The following is a 21,766-nucleotide window of genomic DNA, read 5'->3' on the forward strand; positions in this document are numbered from 1 at the left end:
GGTACTTGGCCCTTGGGAACCAGCTGCCATCGTCCCGCTCTCTGTCCCCCGCAACTGTTGAGTCCGAAGGCGACGGACTCTTCCGAGCTGATGGGACGTAGCCTGCAAACAAGCAGATGAGTAGTGCTGCGCTAAGACGAAGGGCGCTGCCAGGTGATGCAAAGGGCCTCCGGGGTGCTCGATCCCAAATGAGGCTTTGCTCCAGTCCTTTAAAAAAAATAAGGCCCAGAAAGGAGGTGGCCGGCTCTGAGGCCCCCGGGCCCCCCACCCACGCCGAGCTACATGCCCTGCGATAGCCCAGGGAGCCTGGGACGGCCACCCTGGCCCCCGTGGGCTCCCCGGCGAGGACCCAGCCCGTGCTCCTGGGCCGGCAGGGGAGCCAGCAGAGCTGCTTCCCATCCACCCGGGAAACCGGGCAAAGATGTTAAAAATAGACAATCAGAGGCCATTTCTGTCCTCGGGGAGCGAGCTCGGGTCTGCTCCAGGGAGCGCGGAGTAAATACACCTCTCACTGTCATTCATAATATTTATTTTGGAAAAATATTTTAAAAAGGATTTTCTTCATTAACAAAACAGTAAAAAACTCAAATAACATTTGCACAATATTCCATAAATACATTTATATACAAAAAAATATAGTCACATAGACCCGAAGTGCCTTTGTACATATTTACCAAAATTTAAATTATAAAAAATGAACATCACAAAATACTCAAGCTTTACAGATATCATGAAAAATATTTTTACAAGTCCAAACAATAACACACATTTTTTTTCCACCTAGAAAAAACACATTTTAGTATCAAAAAGGACGATAAAGGCAGTGTTTGTGATTCTAATTCAAGAAAAGACTGGCTCATAAGAATCCAAAATATACACTTCAGGCAGTGCATGCTTCTTATGTAGTAATTAAGTCCATTCATTTAAATATATATTTTTTTAAAAAGCAACTGTCCATAGTGCAATGGAACGTCCCAGAAGGCAGTGCAACAGGCCCCCCGGACGCCGCCGAGCTGAGCCCGCGCCCCCGGCCGACCTCCGGGGAGAACCCGCTCCGTCCAGTCGGTTCTCAGCAGCAGTCCGTGGGTCTCCCTTCCTCTTTCAAGCAGCATCCACTGGGGCATATATCCTTGGAATTTTATTTATTTTTAAGAGAAACGGGATTTTTGCCATATCACTTCCATTTCACACCTGCAGGGCCCACAAGACAGAGGAGGTTAGTCCCGCGGCCCCGCAGGTCCCGCCCGCGCCCAGGCCCGAGACCCGCCGCACCGACCTCAGTGGCTATGACACACTCGTCTTTCTCCTCCGATATGACGTACACCGACTGGTACTTGGTGTCTTTCGAAGTGGAATACACCGAGTCTGGCCTTTTCCTATCGGAGGCGTCTCCGCTACAAGGGAAGCACGAGAGAGAGCGGGTGAAACCAGCTCCGCACGGGGCCCGGCTGCCCGCCCGCAGCACCCCTCCCGGCCCCGGCACGCACCCCCTGAGCGGCGGGGCGCTCTTCTCCTCCCCGGCGGGGCCCTGGGGCTGGCACTTGGTGTCAGGCTTGCTGTGAGCGTCCCTGGCGGGGGCGGCGGCGGCAGCAGCAGCGTCGCCCTTGAGGTCCTGCACCAGGTTATAGTCCACTGCGGGGTAGCGGGCCTTGAGGCCGTTCTTGTCGGCCCCGTGGTCCCCGTGGAAGTCCACCTTCTTGTTGGTGTTCTTGATCTGCGTGGCCCCGATGACGCTGACCGAGATGTCCTTCTCGCGCTGGCAGTTGGCCAGGTTGTTCATGGTCTCCGTCTCCCCACGGCACGCCTCGGCCGGGGGCCGGTCCTTCTGCAGCCTGAGCCGCACGCAGACCACGACGGCGGCGCAGCCCAGCAGCAGCATGAGGACGAGCACCACGCCCGCGCAGACGGCCACCCAGGGGAAGGGCCCGGCCTGGCCCTCCACAAACTTCTCGGTGAGATCCACCACCACCGGGCCCGGCGGCGGCTCGGGCAGCAGGAACTGGCAGTTGGGGCCCCCGTAGCCCCGGGCGCACTCGCACAGGTAGCGCCGGTCCCTCTCGTGGCAGGTGGCCCCGTTGTGGCAGGGCGCGTGCTCACACCGGCTGACCGGGGCGCTGCAGTTCCTGCCCGTGTAGCCCGGGGGGCAGGTGCAGGAGTACTCATTCACGCCGTCGCGGCAGGTGCCCCCGTTGGCACACGGGGAGGAGGCGCAGTCGTCCACGTTGTCCTCGCACTGCCTCCCCGAGAAGCCGGCCGGGCAGCGGCACAGGTAAGCGTCACCGAGGGCCACGCACTGGGCACCTGGAACACAGGACACAGGCTGAAGGGTCTGCCGTGCGTGTGCCCCCATGTCCCAGCCCGGAGGCGCGAGGCGGCGGGAGGGTCTGGTCCCGCTCGGCGAACCCCGAGCCAGCCGGCGTCCTCGGGCAGCGGGCCGATGCCTCGGCTGCGTGGCTGCACCCACCTCCACAACACCCACCAGGCCCCCGTGTGCAGGTGAGGCAGTGGAGCCTGAGGCGGACGGCGGCTCCACGGTCAGTGACAAGAGCGGGCTTGGCCACGGAGAGCCACGGCGGGCGGCGGCGTGGGACAGGCCTCGCCCTTCCAGAGCCCAGTCGCTAACCCCCCAGCTACTCTGCCTCTAGAAGCCAACCGCCCAGGTTCCTGGGCTCCGCGCACAGAAGCCCCGGGGGGCCGCCCCCGGCCGCACGCGTGGAGGGCAGGGCGACAGCGACGTGCCCGCGCCCCGGCCGCCCGCCAGGCCCGCCCGCCCTCCGCCCCCACCCGCCCGGGCCGGCTCCGCACGCAGACGCGGCTTTGCTGAGCGAGCGGCGAGCCGGGCTTCCCTCCACAACCAGCGGCCGGGCTGCCACGGGCCCGACTCAGGCACCCGAGGTGCTGCATGACCTTGACAAGTCATCTCACCTCTCGGCCTCAGGCTTTCCCCGCAGAACGTGAGAATCCACACTCCTGCCTGCCTTCCTTGCTCCCTGAGCATTTCCAGACTCAAGGTAACTGTGGAGAGTTTCTGACTGCTTAGTTGAAAGGCTCCATAACGGAGGGTAGCTTGCAAAATGATGCGCTTGCTTTGAAATTAAACGCACGTGCTTTCTAATGCGTTATCATCAGTGTTGACCGCTTGACAAAGTCTCAGAGCGGCTGGGGCTGCCCTCCTACCATTAGAACAGGGTGAAGACCGGCAGGAATCCACCTTCTTCTCACAGTTAAAGCCGGAGAAGCCCACAGGGCAGCGGCAGGTGTACCCTCCCTCGGGGTTGTCCGAGCACCGTCCCCCGTTGAAGCAGGGGCCGTCCGCACATGCCATGGCGCTTAGCTCGCAGATTCGGCCGTAGAAGCCGGGTGGGCAGGTGCAAGAGTAGCCGTTCTCCAGATCCTGTGTCGCGGAGGAGACAGAGCTGTCACACGCCGCCCCGAGGACCCCGCGCGCTCCGGCCCAACGCACGGCCCCGCTCGAGGGAGCACCCGCCGCGGCCGGACTCACCGTGCAGCTGCCTCCGTTCCTGCAGGGGCTGGTGCCACACTCGTCGATCTCCGTCTCGCAGTTGGCCCCCGAGTACCCGGGCCGGCAGGAGCAGGTGTAGCTTCCCTGCCCGGTGTTGGTACAGGTGGCCCCATTCCTGCAGGGCCTGTGGTGGGTGCAGTAGTTCAGGTCTGCGAGGGGCGGAGACAGGAGGGGGCCGGGGAGGCCCGGGTCAGGCTCAGAGAGCCCGCACCTTCCCCACAGGAGAGCCAGGGAAGCCCGGGGCTCTGGAAGGCGATGGGGGCTCACCCTGGTTGCAGAAGAGGCCCCCCCAGCCCTCCTGACAGTTGCACTGCCAGGGCTGCTGGCAGGTGCCGTGGAGACAGCCGGGGTAGCGGATACACTGGTCACAGTACCGGCTCTGCCAACCCACCCTGCACCTAGGAGGACAGCAGGACGGTCAGGCGGGCGCCGGCGTCCCCGGGCTCACGGTCACACAGCAGCCACCCTGGAGACGCCGCCTTCCCGCAGCATCAGCACCGCTGGCTCTCGGGGGGCCGGGGGGGGGGGGGGGAACCACGGGACTCTCCGAGGGAGCTCTGCAACCACCCGAGCCTCAGGCCTGCCCTCTGCTACGAGGGCTGCCGGGACAGCATTTCCAGACTCCCCGGTGGTCCTAACAGGCCGAGGAGCCGCAGAGTCGCTGGACTGGACTCACTCCCTATGTCACCTCCTTGCAAACTGCTGTCTCTACGTTCCCGTGACCGCGGAGGAGCTCGGATGCCTGACAGCCCGGGACGCTACCGTTCCTCGGTGTTTACCGAGGAGGAGAACCACCCGCAGGCCACCTCCGGCCCCTCGGTCCGTCACCGCACCAGGGTGTTTCGAACAATCACCTAGAGCCACTTTACAGGTAGACCAGCGGGAAAGGACGACCAGCAGAGGGAACAGGCACTTCTGCAAACTTACTTGCACTCCCCTGGCTTGTCACAAAACCCGTGCTGCTCGTCGCACCCCGGCAAGCAGATTGCTGCAAGGAGAGAGGACACACCGCGTCACGCCCCACCCCGTGCCTCCCCAACGGCGGGGGCCACGGCCACACGCGCTGGGGACGGAAGCCGCGCAGCTCCACGGGCAGGCCCGCCTGAGGGCGTCTCCGTCCGGGGGAGCCTGAGCTCCTGCCCAGCGGCTGCGGACCTCACGCGGCCCCGGGACGAGCATTCTGCTTAACACAGTGGCTCCAGGACAAAAGAGCACGGAAGCCCCCACCCCCACCCCATCCCCTTTTCTTCTGAGAGGGTCAGAAGTCCTTCCCCCTCCTCCTCCCCCACTTCCCAATTCTATGCACAAAGCTCCACCTCTTAATACCCAGAAAGTGTGTGTGTAGATAAGGGTGGACAGCTGGTATGCAGAGTACCAGGGCAAGACAGCTGCTCTATTGTCTCTGCTCCCCCGGCAGCTGCCCCAGTGCAACAATACCGCCTCCCCCGCCCCTCGCCCCCCACCCGGCGTGTACACACACACACATGCACGCACACGCGCGCGCACGCAGACACACACACACACACACACACACACACACACACACACGCGAGTGCGCGCGCCCTTCCACCAATGGGAGTCGGCGTGCGTTCCTGCCGCCTATCCCCGGAGAGATCTAATCGACGGCACGCGCTAGCTGGGGGCGGGGAGAGACTCCAGTGTTTGAATAAGAAGAAAAAAGTTTAAGTTTATGGCTACCCCGCGGCGAAGCCCAGGAAGGAGGGAAGCGGGGCTGCAAGGCTGCAAGGCCGCAGGTCGGGGCGCGGGGAGGGAGGGCCGGCTTCCTTCCCGGGTTAGGGAACTCAGCAGCGAGCTGCTCGCAAGTCCGTCCGACCCCGAGCCAGCTCAGGCCCAGGCGGGGCTCAAAACAATGAGGCTGGCTGTGAGGACCCGCCTGGCCCCAGGCGCCATCCACACCGAGGCACCGCGCCCCCAGGCCAAGAGGGGCCTCCGCAGAGGGCCTGGAGGTTCACCTGCCCCAGGGCAGGGCAGGGAACAAGCTGGAGGTTTCCGGGGAGCTCCGGACCGCTCCACCCCTGGCAACAGGGAAACCCGACACCTGGGTGAAAGAGGCCTGCAAACCAGAACCAGGCCCAGGACCCGGTGGAGACCTCACGGGCCTCCCGCTGCCTACAGCCTGGCTTCCTGCAACCCCCGCAGCCACCGGGCCTGCCTGGAGCCCCCCGAAGCAGGGGCAGGCGGGCCTACTCGGTTCTTGTGAAGGCATTTCTGCCCCAGGCGAGGCGCTGCGCGAGCACCTCCCCACACAGCCCTTGCAGACACAGTCTCTCCTGTCCACAGGCCCCACGACCGAATGTGCCCTTAACGTTGTGTGTGCAGCACGCAGAACGTGTGCAAACGCCTCGCTCTGCAAACAGGCCAAGCACCCCAACCCCACAGAGAAAACTGAAGCTCTTTTCCAATGAGACACTTGACAGCAAGAACCGGTTGAAAGCATGGCCACCCCCCCACACTCTTCCCTGTGATCCTCCCTTCCTTCCTCCCCTCCCTCTCCCTCAGGCTCACTTCCTGACCCCTGGCCCTGTCTCCCAAATCCTCCCTGATTAAGAAAGGCAGCTTCCCATAGCGGAAGTTACAACGTCTGCATTGACCCCAGCCCTGCCACCGGCTAGCTGTGAGGTCCTGGCAAGTTTCTCCAGCTCTCTGGCCTCAGTCTCCCCACCAGGGCTTCACCCCGGTGCTCGAGCCCCAGGATGCCACCGGCTCAGAGCACGCCCCCAGGCCCTGGGAGCTCTGGCCTGGACGACGGATCGATCGAGGGGGAAGCAGAACTCACGTTCAGTGCAATACTGGCCTTTCCAGCCAGGGTTGCAGACCTTCTCCCCTCTCTCCCCGCAGGTGAAGTGGCCAAAGGCGTCGTCTCGGGGGCGACAGAAGACGGAGCAGCCCTCCCCGTAGTAATGCTCATCACACACGAAGCGGTAGGAATACTTGAGGTCGGTTCGGCCGCTGCTGTGCAGGTCCTGAGACCACTCCTCACCCACGGTCAGGTGCCTCTGCGTGGCCAGGCGGCTGATGAGTCTTTCTGGGTTTTCTGTGGGAAGAGGATGCTCCCGTGGGTCCTGAGCAAGAACCCAGAGGCCTGGGGCGCGAGGTGGGGGGCTGGAACCGATGCGTCATACGAGGGGAGGAGGCCAAAGAGCCTCCATCCTGAGCCTCACGCGCGAGTTTGCAGAGTGAAAGGCGTCGGAGCTCGTTTCTGGGGGACTTATGAAATCAAATATGTACCAACAGGAATGCGTTTTACTCGGTTTGGGAGTTTGGGGTTTGTTTTTACCTGTTGTGAGGTCATCGGGAGAATCTGTGTGGAGAGCTTCAATGATCAGAGAAAAGGTGCCCTGGAAGAAAGAGGAGGAGACACAGGAGTAAGCAGAAATGTTAAAAACCTAAAATGAGCCACTGGGGACGGAGGACCAAGGGAGTGACGGCCTCCCTGCAGATCTGCGTGCACAGGGCGGCGGGCGAGGGCCTGTTTTCACTTTCCTTAAGGAAATGGAAAAGGTTTTCAAAGAGTGGTTTCCTGACTGTTTTTTCAGCCTGTTAGCACAGGATATCAGGTCGAAAGAAAGAAAAGAACAGAAAGAAAAGGAAAGGAAAGGACAGAAGGTCGTGCAGGAGTCAGTGGCTAGGGGGTTGTCATCAGTCTGGGGTGGGCCGGGGGGCTACACCCAGGGGGCTGGAGGGTGATACCCAGGGGCCATGGGCTACATCCAGGGGGCTACACCCATGGCTACACCCAGGGGGCCGGGGGCTACACACAGGGGCTGGGGCTACACCCAGGGTGCTGTGGTCGCTACATCCAGGGGGCTGGGGGCTATACCCAGGGTGCCGGGTCGCTACACGCAGGGGGGGCGGGGGGGGGGAGGCTACACCCAGGGGGCCAGGGCCTACACGCGGGGGGGGGCTACACCCAGGGGTCGGGGCTACACCCGGTGAGGCGCGGGGGGCAGGGACCGGGAGCTGTCCCGGAGGGGCTCCTCCCCCCGCCCGGGCCGCAGGTGCCGCAGGTGCCGCGCTCACCGGCCAGGTGAAGCCGAAGGGGAAGCGGATGGGGTTGGTGAAGGCGGGGTCTGCGCCCGCGCCGTCGGGCAGGCTGAAGGAGTCGACGCCCAGCACGGGCGTGACGGCGCTGCCGTAGGTGCAGGGCGGCTCGGGGGACACGCTGGCCTGGTAGTGCTTGAGGCACACGCGGAAGAAGGTCCTGCAGGCGCACGGCGGCGGCCCCGCGCCCCCGCGGCAGCAGTTGCGGTTCCCCAGCAGCCCCTTCTTGTTGACGAACTCCTGCAGCTTGAGCTCGAACACCCCGGAGCTGCAGGCCTGCGGGCGGGCGGGGCGCGTGAGGGCGCGTGAGGGCGCGTGAGGGCGCGCGGGGGCCTGACAGCCGCGCCCCCGCCCCGTGCGCCCCCCGCCCCGTGCGCCCCCCGCCCGCGCTCACCTGGCACAGCAGGGCCGACAGCACGGCCAGGGCGAGGGCGCAGCGACCCATGGCGGCCGTGCGCCCCGCGCGGGCTGGGTCGGGCGGGCCGGGGCCGGGCGCGCGGACCCCCGGGAGCTCCCGTGCCGCGGAGGCTGCGGGGTCGGAGCCGCCCAGCGCGGGGGACGCGCTCTCCGGGATGCGCGGGCGAGGAGGCGGGGGGCGGTGCCGCGGCAACTTTCGGTTTTCCTCCTCCTCCTTCCACTCCGCCGGTAGGTGAGGGTCCTCTGCTTCCTGGTTTGGACCCGAGCTTCTTTGAACGAAAATAAAAACACAGCACGGGGCGGGGAGGCGTCCCGGTGTTCAGCGTGACTCCCGGCGCGCCGCCGAGGCTTCCTGCGGCCCGGGGCGAGCGGCGGCTGGAGGTCCCGCGGGCGAGGCGGCGGCCCCGGGGCCCCGCGGAGCGCGCCCTGCGGCCCGGCCCGGCTCACTCGGCGGCGCCGGCTGCGCCCCGCACTCGGGTCCCCTGCGCCCCCGCGGACGCGCGCGTCTTCCCGGGGAGCCCAGCCGGTGCCATCCACGCCCGCGGCGCGGGGTCCGAGCGCGGGTCCGAGCGCGGGGCGGCGGGCGGCGGGCGGCGGGGAGGCGCTGCGCCACGGCGGCGCGTCGGTGCGCGCTGGGCCGGCCGCGTCCGCGGGTGCGCGCCGAGGTCTGCGCTCCCGGCGCCGGCCGCCCTTATATCCCGCCGGCCGCCCGCATGGCTAATGAGATGCAAATGCGCAGCCCCCCAATCTGGCGAGCGCTGTCACAAAGGAGCCACTTTTCCAAACCCTCCTCTCAATGGATCGCCAAATGGTCAGTGAGCTGTAAAATGTGCAACCTCCTCCCCGCCCCCACCGCTCCGCGCCCGGCCCTCCCGCCCCCGCCCCGCCCCGCCCCCGCCCCCGCCCCCGCCCCGCACCACACAAAACGCGCTCATTTACATTCCTGCGAAACGCTCGCCGCGAGGACCGGCTCCGCTCCCGAGGCGGGGGCCGCCGCCCGGGCCCTGGCCGTGCCGCCGGGCAGGCTCGCCGAGGCGCCGGGGACACGCGGGGGCGCGCGGGGGCGCGCGGGGGCGGCGCCGCTCCTCCCGCCCCGCCGGGGGCCGCGCGCCGGGAGCGGCCCGGGGACGTGTCCGGGGCCGCGCCGTCCCCGCCGGCCCCCCGCGCGCCCGCGTCCCGGGGCGGGGGGCCGCGGGGTCGCGCCCTCTCCGGGGCGGCCGTGCCGCGGGGGCGCGGCGGGGGGCGCGCGCCGCGGCAGTTTCGGGAAGTTTGGGGAGGTCTGGCCGGGGCCGGCGCCCGTGCGCCCGGGAGCGCAGAGCCGCGGCGGGGCCGGCCGGGGAGGGGCGCGGCGCCCCCGGGACCCCCGCGTCCGCGCGCCCGCGTGTCCCTGCGCCGGCCGGAGGCCGCGGGGCGCGGGCGGGGCCTGGGGGGCGCCCCCCACCGCCGGCGGGGAGACCCTGGCGCCCCAACCCGGGCCGCCCGCCCCACCCCGCGCGCGCGCCCTTCCCGGAGCAGGTCTGGGCCACCGCCACCTCTCCCGGGCGCCCAGCCCTGTCTCCTGGGCATTCCCCCCTCCGCCGGGTAAAAAGTGAGTTTGGTGTGTGTCGCTCGCGTGGCTGTCATTAAGGCACTCTGTTATTGTGCAGGCCTGAATCAGTGGCTCTTTGTGCGCTCAGCTGTATGGTAATGCAGACCGCACCTGCTCCCCGCACAATGCCGAGAGAAAGAGCTCCCCTCCGCGCGCGCCGCGGCCTCTGCAACAATGTCCGGCACATGTTCCAAAGGCCCTCCGGCCCGGCCCCCCCGGCCCGAAATCTTTACACAACCATCACCTTATTAGGTTTTTACACGTCCGTCAGACACTAGAACTTTTGTTTTCATTTTTTTAAAGGGAAATGAGTTTATTGGGAGGGCCGAGGACACACGTATCACACAATGAGTTATCCAAATTGCTCTCATGCTTCCGAGCTCCGCGCAGGAGTGAGGTGGGGCGCAGAGCCCTACTCCGGCATCCCGCTCGGTGCCTGTGCCTGTGCCTGTGCCGGGCACACTCCACGGTCTCGTCCCTGCCCGGGTGCTCCTGCTCAGCCTCCGCGGCACCTAGGGCAGCAGCTCCATTCTGCTGGGAGGTGTGAATGTTGGAGTCAGTGTGGCTGCTTGGGGCACGGCCGCAGGTGCCTGGCCACAGTGGCCTCGCTGCAGGTGTGCCACGGCCACCTCCTTGGTGGGCACCGCACTGTCCCGGCAGATGTGACTTGCACTGCGGCGGGTGTGGAGGTCAGGGTATCTATGGAGCGATGCCCGGAAGAGGGAGACTACCAAGTGCGGACAGCAATCTAAAAACCGCTTGGTGCGGTCAACCGTGGCCGTCCCTCTGGCTGTTAGGCGGCAAGAACCTTGCTTCTTGGGCTTTCAAATACCTGTAAAGTTTCCCGGCTGACAGATCTGTGCACGTTAGGTTTTCCACCGCCGCCTGCCTCGTAGGGAAGCAAGGGATTGGTGGGAAGTAGCTCGCATGTAAGGGTGAGGTGAGAAAGGCAGGCTCGGACTCCACCAGAACCCCTACTGCTTGGCTGAGAACAAATGGAGACTTCAAAGATACTGCACCCCCGGGACGGTGGCGATCCCAGTGTGGCCGCCCTTTAGGACGGGCTGCATCCCCACAGGGCCGGGGCAGCGTGAATCCTAATTTAATCTTGCCACCTAGTGTCAGCATCCTTTTTTCACTACATCCATGTTTCCTCTGAAAGCTAATTTCTGAGAACTTTGCTCTCTACAGCATAGAAGCTGGTGTGTGTGTGTGTGTGTGTGTGTGTGTGAGTGAGAGAGAGAGGTGGGGGGAGAGAGGGGGTGGGGGGAGGTGAGAGGGTGCCAGGAGCCGGGGAGCCACAAAAGAAGAAAGGAATGTGAGCTCTAAATCCTCTGTGCCTCGGAGACGAGAGTAGATTTCAGTAAGAAATGAAATTTCAGGAACCTTTTAATTAGAAAATGGAAGTGTGAAACAGTCTCATTTGAATGCCTGTTTAGAAAACTGGAAATAAAAAGTTCCACGCGCAAGGGCTTAAACCTTGGGGGAAAAAGACTTGCCCCAAATCTTTAACAAACCCCCCTCAGTATCAAGTATTTGTTAAATTGACGTGGCACAGATTTCTCGATTACAGCGGCAAAGCGGAACTGAAAGGCATCGTAAAATCCATCAGAATCCTGCCCAAAGCGTTCATTCTTTTCCAACTTAATTTATGCCACGCGATTCTGTATTGGGGAAATCAAGCAGAAAGCCCTTTTCTTCTCCTTCCTCCTCCTCCTGTTCTTTCCTCTTTTTTCTTCTTCCTCCTCTCTCCTCCTCCTCCTCCTCCCTCCTCCTCCTCCTCATCTTCTCCTCCTCTCCTCCTCCTCCTTCCCTCTCTCCCTCTCTCCCTCTCCCCCACCTCACGCTGGTCCCTCTCCCCCTCTCCCTTTCAAAGCTGAGCTAACGGGAGACTGTTTAACTTCTGTGTTTCTGTGGGGGCCTGTTGTAGTTTAACTCCTACACACCAGTAGCTGAGATGAACAAAGGCGAGACTCGAGGTCCAACTATTCATCCTTTCTTTGCACTTTAATTTTCATTGATTGGGAAGACAAGGGGAGCCCTTAGGGATTCAGGCTGAAGGGGGATGACACGCCTTTAGACGCCATCAGCCCCCTAGCCAGCCATCTGCTCCGAACCAAATGGCGTTTTTTCACTCCCTAACTGCATGTCTCTATACTCCCGCAACCAAGCGCTCTGAACCCCCTAAATGCAGGAGGGAGCTTAAGCTAGAGTATGTTAAAAGGCTTGCCTCCACATTGGCCCTAGCAGCCAGATTCCCTCCTCCCTGCACACCATAAATCCTCACCTTGCTCATTAGGAAAAAGGAGGAAACTTTCTTTTAAATACTTTTTGATTTCTCAGCAAATTTACTGTACAAAGTGAGGCTCATTAGGGCTTAGAAGGTGCCCAATCCATCAGGCGCAGGAGAGGACAGAGAGATTTGCCGCCTGGTGGTGGTGGTTTGTTTTTGCCAGGCACGCTCAGCTCGTAGCAGGAAGAACGCCAGTGGCCCAGGTAGGCTCAGGTTGTGTGATTGGGACCAGGGCCACGACAGCCACAGCTGAGCGCTGTTTACTGGGGACCCTGCCTATCTTCCCCGCCATTTCATTAGGCCACTTGGGAGTTAAAGCTCACAGCCATCAGTTTATAAAATTAAACACCCCAGTCCTCAGTGGTGGTGTGACCAAATACTGCGGTCACCCAAGCCTGTTTCAGTCCCCTTTCGCCCAGAGAAAGGTTCTGTGCCCAAGGTGTGAGTGTGCCCGTGGCAGTGGGTCGAGGGAGGAGGGTCTGGGCAGATTGCAAAACACAATGCCCAGAATAGGCTCCAGACTCCCAGCTAGCCACGGGTTCAGTTTTCTGTGTAAACAAGTCTGGAGACTGGAGTGGTGTTTGTGTTTTCTTAGACCCACTGAATACTGTATACCCAACAGAGAGGTTCCCTTATTGCTGAGAAGAATTAAGGTCCTTGTTCTGAACAACAAAATAAAAAATAAAAAAAAAAAAACCTTCCAGGCAGCAAATCTGGTGTTGATCAAACATGCCAGGTTACCTGAAGAACAAGGGGCGGAGGCCGAAACCAGGGCGCCTAGTCAGTACCACGCCCCCACCTGCACATCCTACCTAGCACCCTGCTCCATAAGCCTCACTTGGGAAGCTTATTCTCGGTGCCCAGCAAGGCGATGAGGGCACCGCTGACTGTGCCCCTGGCCCCGGGCCCCTGTGCGAGTGGCTGCCCGCACCTCCCCGGGCAGTTCTGGAATCCTGGAGTGGCTAAGATGGGGGGGCTGGAGCAGCTGGCTGGGAGTCCCCGAGGCCCCTCGGGTGGAACCTCTGCGCCCGGGGTGGCTCCCACAGATGTTCCCGTCTTGGGTGACCGCACCCCGGAGGCGCCCGCAGGCCGCCCCGGCTCTGCAGACTGGTGGAGACCTTGGAGACCTGACGCAGCCATGGTGGGTGTCTAGCGGGGAGACACCTGTGACCCGAGCCAGCCTCCCGCCGCGGGCAAGCGGGCAGAGCCCACACCCAGAGCCGGGGCGCTGGCCTGTGGCCGCAGGGAAGCGACCCCGGGAGGCCCCCCGCGGCCTCCTCCCACCTCCTTGGCCGCGGCGCCCTCACCGGAGCTGGCCCCGGCCGGCGCGGGGCGCGGGGGGCGCGCTCTGGCAGCTTCCCGAGGTCTCCCCTGCAGGCGCAGGCCCCGCCGCTCAGAGCGCACCCGGCGGACGGGCCCGGCCTTCCCGCGGGGCAGGGTCACGGCGTGTCGCGTGACCTTTGTGTCCTAACGGGGGCTGCGGCCGGGCGCGGAAGCGAGGGCTGCCCGGGCCCACGTGGCTGGTTGTCGGGGTGCGGCGCCCGGGGGACACCCCACCTCCGGGGCGGGGGCGGCGGCGGGGGCGGCGGCGGAGGCCGCAGGTCTGCAGCGAGTTGCAAAGGCATGTGCTGATTTGCATGAGAAAGGGCGAGTCGCGTGCTCAGCTGGCGGCCCCGGCGCAGATGACGGGTCCCCACCCCCGCGCGCGCCCCTCCCCCGGCCGGCCGCGGCCGCCGCGCCCGGACCCGCGGATCATCTGCTCGGCCGCCCCGCGCTCATCTCCATGACAAAGCGCGTGTTTACCTGGCGCGGCACCGGCGGGCGCGCCTTTGTCCGGGATCGGATGACCGCGCAGCTGCTCCGCCGCCGCGCGCCCGCCCCAGCCGCCCCTCGGAGCTCGGCCGCCGCTGAGCGCGCGGGGACCGGGCGGGGCGCAGCGCCCGAGGGCTTCCCGGAGGCGGCGGCGGCGGCGGCGGCGCGCGCGCGGGCCCGGACCTCACGGGGCCCAGGTGGGCGGCGGGGACGCGCCGGGGGCTGGGGGGGGCCCTGCGCGCCCTCGCACCCGGCGGCTCCGTCACCTGCACGAGCGCCCGCACCTGCACGCCGCGGCCCGGGGCTTCGCAGACAATGAGGAGGGAAGAAGAGGCGTCGAGGGGCGCCCCTCGGCCGGCCCCCCCGGACTGCTCTCCAGGACGCGCCCCGCCCGGGGAGGTCTCGGGCACCTGTCGCCGCGTGCCCGGGGCGGCCCGTCGATCACGCGCCGGCGGGGGCGGGGCCGGGGGCTTTGGGCTCCCCCCCCCCCCGAAACCGAGTCCCCCGGAACCGCGGCCGCGCCCGCCCCACGGAGTCCCCGCCGGACCGCGCAGCCCTGGGCCAGGCGAGGCCTTCGAGGCCGCTGTCCTTCCCCGGCCTCCCACCTCCCCTTTTCTGTGAGCATCTGCCCGGGGAAGAACAGATGTGGGCACCTGCGGTGACAGGCCGCATATGTTCCATCCTATTCACAGGCATTCAGACGTGGCCACAATGAGCAGCCTTTGTGCGCACAGTCACTAAATATATTAATCTGCACTCCCCAGAGCACCGGGCTGTTTAATTTTTCACTAGCAATAACATCTGATCTAATCCTTAAATCGGCTCCCAAAAGCCTGCCCTCCCGCCCTCCCTTTTTTTCTCTCTTTCTCCCCACCCCCTCTCCCGAAAAACGTGTGAAGCTATTCAACCTTCCACCTGTTGCCTGCTGAACTGGGCGTGGGTTCTCGCAACATCTGATGTTGGTTCGGGCAGGGGGCGGGGGGTGGGTGGGAGCCACTGTGTGGGGGACGCTGTTGGGCCACATGGGCATAGCTCGGGCATGTTGATCAGGAGGAAAATAAACACAGAGTGCGGAGTGTGGCTCCCCAAATGTTGTGCAAACAAAGAACGATAATTATTAAACAGCGTCCAACCCAACCCAGCAAACCCACCCTTTCTGTGGAAGCGCCCTTAAAAATGTACATGAAGTCCCCATTTATCTTTTTGTTTATTAAACTCTAGTGGTTATTATAAACACCGGTCAATAGGCCACACAGCCAAAAGGTAACATAAATCTCAGATGTAAGACTTAGATTTTTTAAGCAATTTTGCTGCATGACTCTTTTATCTTAGCGTCCCTTATTCTGTTTTGATTTGTTTTCGGCCACAATGAGTCCTTTAGTGCCATTGTGGGTGTCACAATGCAGGCGGACATCAGGCTGTGAATGAAGACAGAGGCAGTTTAAACAGACCAGGCTCTTTCTTTCCTTCCCGTCCATTGTAATACGAATGGGCCTTCTGCACTCGGCTGCTAGGAGACCGGCTTTGCAAAGCCCTACTCCAGCAAATGGGCTGGAGAGAAAGGGACCCCAATAAACAGCCTAAGTATTGGAGGAAAAAAAGAGGGGACAAATTTAGGCAAATGTCTTTTCACCTTCAAATCAGCACATTTCTTAATTCAAAATGTAAGGCATGCTTTCTTGAGAGCATTCCTTGCTTTTCAACGCTTTCCCCCCTGCACACCATTAAATCATTAGTCGTTCTCCTGTGCCACCTTCCCAGGGCACAGAACGGGGACGGCACTGGCAGGCCATCAAGGTTCGCCTGAAAAATACAGTCTTCGTTTAGGCAAATGGGAACAGGGCCGTGGCTGTGTTTATCAGTCATTGTCACTAATATCTAATGGCTGGAGTGTTTTCAAAATGTACGCTGGTCACCGCTGGAAGGGATGTAGGGGCGTGTTGGTGAGTCTGGATTTTTTTAGGAACAGTCAAAACCTGGTGCTTCCTTTTAATGGTAATTGGAACTGTTCCTGTTTATGTTAGTGGGTTCCTTGAGGCAAGGAATACGGCTGATTGCAGGGCCCGGTGTGAGTGTGTTAGGAATGACCCACCACCACCTTCACTTCTCGGTGGCTCCAGCGAGGTGATAGGGTCACCACTGAGCCAGCCACAGTCAAGGCAAATGGGAAAACCGTGACTGGCTTATGGAAATCCCTGTTCACAGCTGGGCCACCATCAGACCCACTTGCCCGAAGCACACAGCGGGCGTTTACTCCCTGATTCGTTCACGCACTCACCTGTCTTTGGGGCTGGAGGTCCAAAGTCAAGTTAGACCGGCCTCAGTGAGCAGAAAAGTCTATTATTTTCAGAAAGGGTTTGTATAGGATTCATAGGTCTTCCCTGAATGTTTGACAGAATTCACCGCTGAGGCTACGTGGGTCTGGAATTTTCTTTGTTGGAAGGTTTTCACTTGGACATTCAATTTAACAAATAAATATATGACTTAATAAATAGGGTTACTCAGATTTTCTATGTCTTCTCCAGTCAGCCCCGGTAATTTCTTTGGCTCAAGGAATCTGTCCGCGTCCTCTACCGTTGCTCGTTGCTCGGACAGTCTCCGGTTAACCCTCGAGCGTAAGTAAATCTGTGGTGGCACCTTCCGTCCAGGCTGGGTGATCTCTGCCTTTATTGTGGTCAATATGGCTACAGGCTCATCAGCTTCTTTGATCTTTTGTCTCACTGATTTTCTTTGCTGATCTCGGCAGAAAATCAGGGCAGTCACTGGGCTTGTTTTCCTTCCTTCAGGAACCTCCATCCTCCACTTCCTGCTGTCCACTGTCTGAAAATAGTCATTGCAAGTATTTTGTCTAGTTTTCTAGTTGTTTAAAGTGGAAGGACAAGTTCTGTAGGAATTACCCCTTCATGGGCAGGAGCTGAAACAGGATACTTCCAGCAGCAAGTAACAGGAAATCCGAATTCAGCCCTCTTGCCCACAAGGCAGGGACGTCATCCGAGTCGGGAGGTGGAGCAGCCCCGTTAGTAGGTTCTGGCTCAACCACGTTGTCCAGGCACCAGGTGCCCCGTCCTTCTGCTCCACTGTCCCCACACTGGTGGCTGAGACGTTGGGCTAGCGCCCTTCCACGACGGCATGGGGGCTGCCAGGCCCCGGAGTCGCCCCTAACCCCACGGCGGCCAGTGCAGGAAGAGGCACGTTCTCTTCCTGTGGCCATTTGGTGTCTGCAGTAAACCCTCGGGTAGTATTTAGGGTGATCAACCACGCGGAGGTCAGCGTGTCGTTAGGGTTGTGGCTTTTTTCTTTCCCAATTTTTGGGTGGTGAACTCTTATTCAAATGGAACTGCACCAACCCATGTGGTCGTTGCATTCGAAGAAATTACAAATAGAATTAAAAGTAACTTCAAATAAATTTTGAAGGCTGTTTGTTATCAAGACCAAGGGGCCCTAATCCCATCATTCCCATACTCATCTCATGCTCCATGTTTCTTCTCTTTCTCACAGTTGATGTGAATGAAGTCTTTCTCTTCAACGTTTTACTCTCCCCCCTTCACTCCCTTCTCTGTATGTTCAGTTTTTTTTCTTCCTTCCCTTCCTGTTTTTCTCTTTTACCTAAATCTGCCCTCCCAGTTTTAGATTCTCCCCCAAACTGTTTTCTTCTTTCTCTTTTCCTTCCTTCCTTCCTTCCTTCCTTCCTTCCTTCCTTCCTTCCTTCCTTCCTTCCTTTTCTTTCTTTCTTCTTTCTTTACTTTTCTTTCTTTCTTTCTTTCTTTCTTTCTTTCTTTCTTTCTTTCTTTCTTCTTTCTTTCTTTCTCTTTCTTTCTTCTTTCTTTCCCCTCTTTCTTTCCTTCTTCCATTACGGAGAGGGGCAGGACGGAGAGAGAATCTGGGCACTCAGCACTGAGCCCTACGCGGCTCCATCTCACAGGACCCTGAGAGCAGGACCTGAACCTAAACCAAGAGTTGGGTGCTTACTGACTGCACCCCCAGGCACCTCTGAAGCTGACGTGTGATGTGCACAATAGGGCAATAGGGCCTAGGAAAAGTGTGGTGTCAAGCAGGAGGTGGGGAAAGGCCGCGAATAGTCCCACACAGCTCCTTCTCTGTACTCCGCTGGTATCTCCGCACGCCTTCTCTTCTAGTGTCCTGGGAAAGAGGCCTGCAGAGGAATCTTTGATTTCTCCTTCCCTTCACTTCGTGCGCTATAGTTGTAAAAAAAATTTTTTAGAGGCTTATAGAATTTAGACAGGTGTGAATTTGGGCAATAATTGTGCCACTTACTACCACTTGTACAGGTTACTTAACTTTTTAAAACTTGAAGTTAAAATTTTTTCCTTTTATCAAAGGAATACAGATTTTAAAATTCAAATGGTATTTCTAGATTTGTAAAAAGAAAAAAAAAAAAAAAACAATTGCCCACACCAAACATTCCCACTTTTAATTCCTTCCTCTAACTTAACTCTTAGCTATTTTTTTGAAATTTACTCTCATATTTCTTTTTTTTTTAATTTTTATTTATTTATGATAGTCACAGAGAGAGAGAGAGAGGCAGAGACACAGGCAGAGGGAGAAGCAGGCTCCATGCACCGGGAGCCCGACGTGGGATTCGATCCTGGGTCTCCAGGATCGCGCCCTGGGCCAAAGGCAGGCGCCAAACCGCTGCGCCACCCAGGGATCCTCTCATATTTCTTTTTAAAGACTTTATTTATTTGACAGAGAGAGAGAGAGAGAGAGAGAGAGAGAGATGGCAGGAGAAAGCACCAGTGGGGTGGGGACAGGTAGGGGGAGATGGAGAAGCCAACTCCCCACTGAGCAGGGAGCCCAATCCCAGGACCATGGGATTAGGCCCTGAGCTGAAGGTGGATGCTTAACTGACTGAGCCACCCAGGCATCCTTACTCGTCTATTTATTTAAAAAGTCTCTAATGCTATGTCTCTTTTTCACTTGTGTATATTGTCTATGGACGTCCCAGATCCAGCGGATGAAGATTTAGCTCTTTCACTGGATTTCTATGAACTCATAGAAGTTCACCGCCCAGCCCCTTTTTTTTCCAAAAAGTAATTATGGCATCCTTTTATATTAAATTATCATTCCTTATTTACCTTATTAAAATATGTAATTATTCATTGCTGAGGCATATGCTGTGATTACATTTTCTTTTTTGTATAGTTTTTTTGTCTTTACTGGATTCAATAATTGCCTAATTTATTTGCTTATTGACTTTTCAGTGTACCTATTGCTTACCATCACTGAACTCCAAAGATCTTTTAAAATATTCAGACACATCAGGTGTTCCAAGGGCTCACCCTCCTGGCACTGCGTCTCTGGGAGGCCGGCCGCCTGCTCCAACATACACGGTCTCTAGCTAGGACTCTGCTCCTCTCTTCATGTGGGTTCTCCGCTACCCAAGTCCTAAATGTTACTCTTTCTTGACTTCTTAATTTTGAAGAGTATCCCTCAGCAGGTTTCTGAATAAAGTATTTGGGAGATAGTATTTTTAAGTCACATACCTCAATATGTCTTTATTCTATCCTCACACTTAACTAATATTTTGATTGAGATTAGAATTCCATGTTAGAATTATTTTCTTCAGAATTTTGAAGTTAAATCTCCATTGAATTTCAGCTTCCTAAATTCCTTGAGGATTCCTATGCCCTTCTGATTTCCTAAACTTTACATGTGACCTTTTCATTTTTCCCAATGGAAATGTTTAAAGATCTTTTCTTTATCCCTGCTGTCTTGAAATTTCGTGATGTGCCTTGGTGTAGATCATTGCAGGTTCGTTGTGCTGGGAGAACATGTCTCTTAGGTACAGGAAGTTTTCTTGAATTACCTCTTGAGGAATTTCCTCTTCATTTTCTCTGTTCCTTTTCCTGTAATTGCCATTTTTCACATGTCAAATTTTTTCCCCAGATTTTATTTTTTCAAAGATTTTATTTACTTATTCATGAGAGACACAGAGAGAGAGGCAGAGACACAGGCAGAGTGAGAAGCAGGCTCCATGCAGGGAGCCCGACGCGGGACTCGATCCCAAGACCCCCCGGGGTCACGCCCTGGGCTGAAGACAGCGCTAAACTGCTGAGCCCCTCAGGTGTCCCCATGTCAAACTTTAATCTTCTAATTTTCTTGTTTTCTCTTTCTCCACTTCTTATTCTTTTTGTTCTAATATATGAGAGATATCAGATTTATATTCTAACTTTAAATATTGTAAATTTATCATTTCTTGTATAATTTTCAAGGGCTCTTCTGTTTGGGATGTTCTTTCATATACTCCTCTGTGTCTCTTTCATGGATCTATTATCTTCAGAGACTGCAGACAATAATGTTTCTTGTATTTTTCTTCTTCCTACTTTGTTTTCTCCTTTTTTTCTGTCTGTCTTTCTCAGATGCCTGTTGACCCTTGGTCATATGTGTACATTTAGGAAGGAGGCAGAGAAGCTTATTAGAAGCTCTATGAGGTGGATAAGACTGCCAAGCGGTGGGCCTTGCAGGAGCGCCCAGTGAGGGCTTTTGTTGGCCGCTGCCCCCTGCGTCCTGTCTGGCTCTGCACATGGAGAGGAGTCCCTGCTTGCCCTCTGCACCCCCTCAAATCCGACCCCGTCCCTTTCTGGGGTGCACCTCTGCCTGCAAGACCTTTCTCTTCCAGTTCTGAGATCCCACTTCCTTCCAGCTGTTTACATGTTAGCTCCTAGCTGCCTTCTTCATCCACATTACAGACCTTTACTGTCTCACTTGTTTCCTAGTATTAAATGTTGGTTTTCCTTCCCTGCCGCAATGTGTGCTCCTTGACTAGAGACTGTACCTCCTTCTTGGTGTGCCACCCAACCAGTAGCGGGTGCTGAGCACTGTTCATTTTACCTTTTTTTTTTTTTTAAGATTTATTTATTTATTCATGATAGACATAGAGAGAGAGAGAGGCAGAGACACAGGAGGGAGAAGCAGGCTCCATGCAGGGAGCCCGACGTGGGATTCCATCCCGGGTCTCCGGGATCGCGCCCTGGGCCAAAGGCAGGCGCTAAACCGCTGAGCCACCCAGGGATCCCCTCATTTTACCTTTTTTGAGAAAAGATCAACAGGAGAGGAAAGCTTTGTAGGCTGAGTGGAGAGACTCCTTCCGAAACTTCGTACGCGGATGTGCTGTCACTTCGGCTGGGTAATGGTTCTTGATGGCTTGATCTGTCCTGTTCTGTAAGGGATTCTGACGGGAACAGCGTTGGGTCGGTTCCCTTCAACGGAAGCCTCTGGGTCCGCAGGGCTTGCAGCAGCTCTGCTGAGATAGGCTACGTGGGGCAGGTCCTGAGATGCAGCTTAGATAAATTGGCATCATTAATAATTTTAGTTTGTCAGTGATTTACTTAAAAATAAGTTAGATTGGTTTAAAGGCTATTCTCCTGCCATCATACCTGGCTACCAAGACAGTGTCTCCACTGTAGGTAGAGCAAAGGGTGGCCCCCAGCTCGGGGAGGGGCTGCTGACATCGGGGCCTAAGGGTGCGTGTCCCGAGCGTGAGCCTTCCTGGTCTTATTATTATTATTTTTTAAGATTTTATTTATTTATTCATGAGACACAGAGAGAGAGAGAGAGGCAGAGACACAGGCCGAGGGAGAAGCAGGCCCATGCAGGGAGCCCGATGCTGACCCGGGGTCACGCCCTGAGCCCCCGGGCGCCCCCTTGCTGGTCCTAAGGTGGTCGCAGAGGTCAGGGCGGCGCGTGCAGGCAGGTGACCTGCTCGCCGGGCACTCGGGGCTGCAGGGCACCGGCCGGGCCCCCCTCCGCGCCCCCTGCGTTCGCAGGGCTGCAGCCCGAGCGCTCGGCGGTGCAGCCCGGGAGGCGGAGGGCGACACGCCCGGCCGGGGAGCAGGCCCAGGGGAGGCCGGGGGCGGGGGGGCTCGCACCAGAAGAGCCGCGGGCGCCGGGGGCTCCGGGGGCTCCGGGGGCTCCGGGGGCTCCGGGGGCGCGGGGGCTCCGGGGGGCGGGCCCGGGCAGCCGGCCTCCAGCCGCCCGCCAGCAGGCAGCGCTGCCCCGCCGACGCCCGCGGGAGGCCCCGGGCCCGCGCGACCCCGACCTCGGAAGCACG

General features: G+C 58.9%; 2 protein-coding genes and 1 long non-coding RNA gene across 4 annotated transcripts; 1 reads left to right on the forward strand and 2 right to left on the reverse strand.

Moving 5' to 3' along the window:
- Positions 1-512: 512 nt before the first annotated feature.
- DLL1 (delta like canonical Notch ligand 1) lies at positions 513-8,403 on the reverse strand. Its single transcript, XM_025444748.3, has 11 exons — positions 7,980-8,403; positions 7,565-7,861; positions 6,822-6,882; positions 6,321-6,578; positions 4,451-4,511; positions 3,791-3,921; positions 3,503-3,672; positions 3,178-3,394; positions 1,488-2,301; positions 1,277-1,394; positions 513-1,191 (listed from the first exon to the last, which is right to left on the reverse strand). Exons 1-11 carry the CDS (start codon positions 8,028-8,030, stop codon positions 1,186-1,188), a joined length of 2,184 nt encoding a protein of 727 aa, XP_025300533.1. The 5' UTR covers positions 8,031-8,403; the 3' UTR covers positions 513-1,185.
- LOC112658495 (collagen alpha-1(I) chain-like) lies at positions 8,029-14,014 on the forward strand. Its single transcript, XM_025444718.1, has 6 exons — positions 8,029-8,230; positions 8,350-8,627; positions 8,967-9,517; positions 10,177-10,324; positions 13,037-13,247; positions 13,566-14,014. Exons 1-6 carry the CDS (start codon positions 8,029-8,031, stop codon positions 14,012-14,014), a joined length of 1,839 nt encoding a protein of 612 aa, XP_025300503.1.
- An 875-nt stretch (positions 14,015-14,889) lies between these two features.
- Positions 14,890-21,650, reverse strand: LOC112658644 (uncharacterized). 2 transcript variants are annotated; one of them, XR_003135855.3, is made up of 3 exons: positions 21,585-21,650; positions 20,743-20,996; positions 14,890-15,275 (listed from the first exon to the last, which is right to left on the reverse strand). It is a non-coding gene; the product is annotated as an uncharacterized LOC112658644 (long non-coding RNA). The 2 variants fall into 2 exon arrangements; XR_003135854.3 differs by lacking the exon at positions 21,585-21,650 and adding an exon at positions 21,093-21,466.
- Positions 21,651-21,766: the final 116 nt, after the last annotated feature.

The sequence above is a fragment of the Canis lupus genome, chromosome 12 (genome assembly GCF_003254725.2).
Source record: "Canis lupus dingo isolate Sandy chromosome 12, ASM325472v2, whole genome shotgun sequence".
Taxonomy (NCBI): domain Eukaryota; kingdom Metazoa; phylum Chordata; class Mammalia; order Carnivora; family Canidae; genus Canis; species Canis lupus.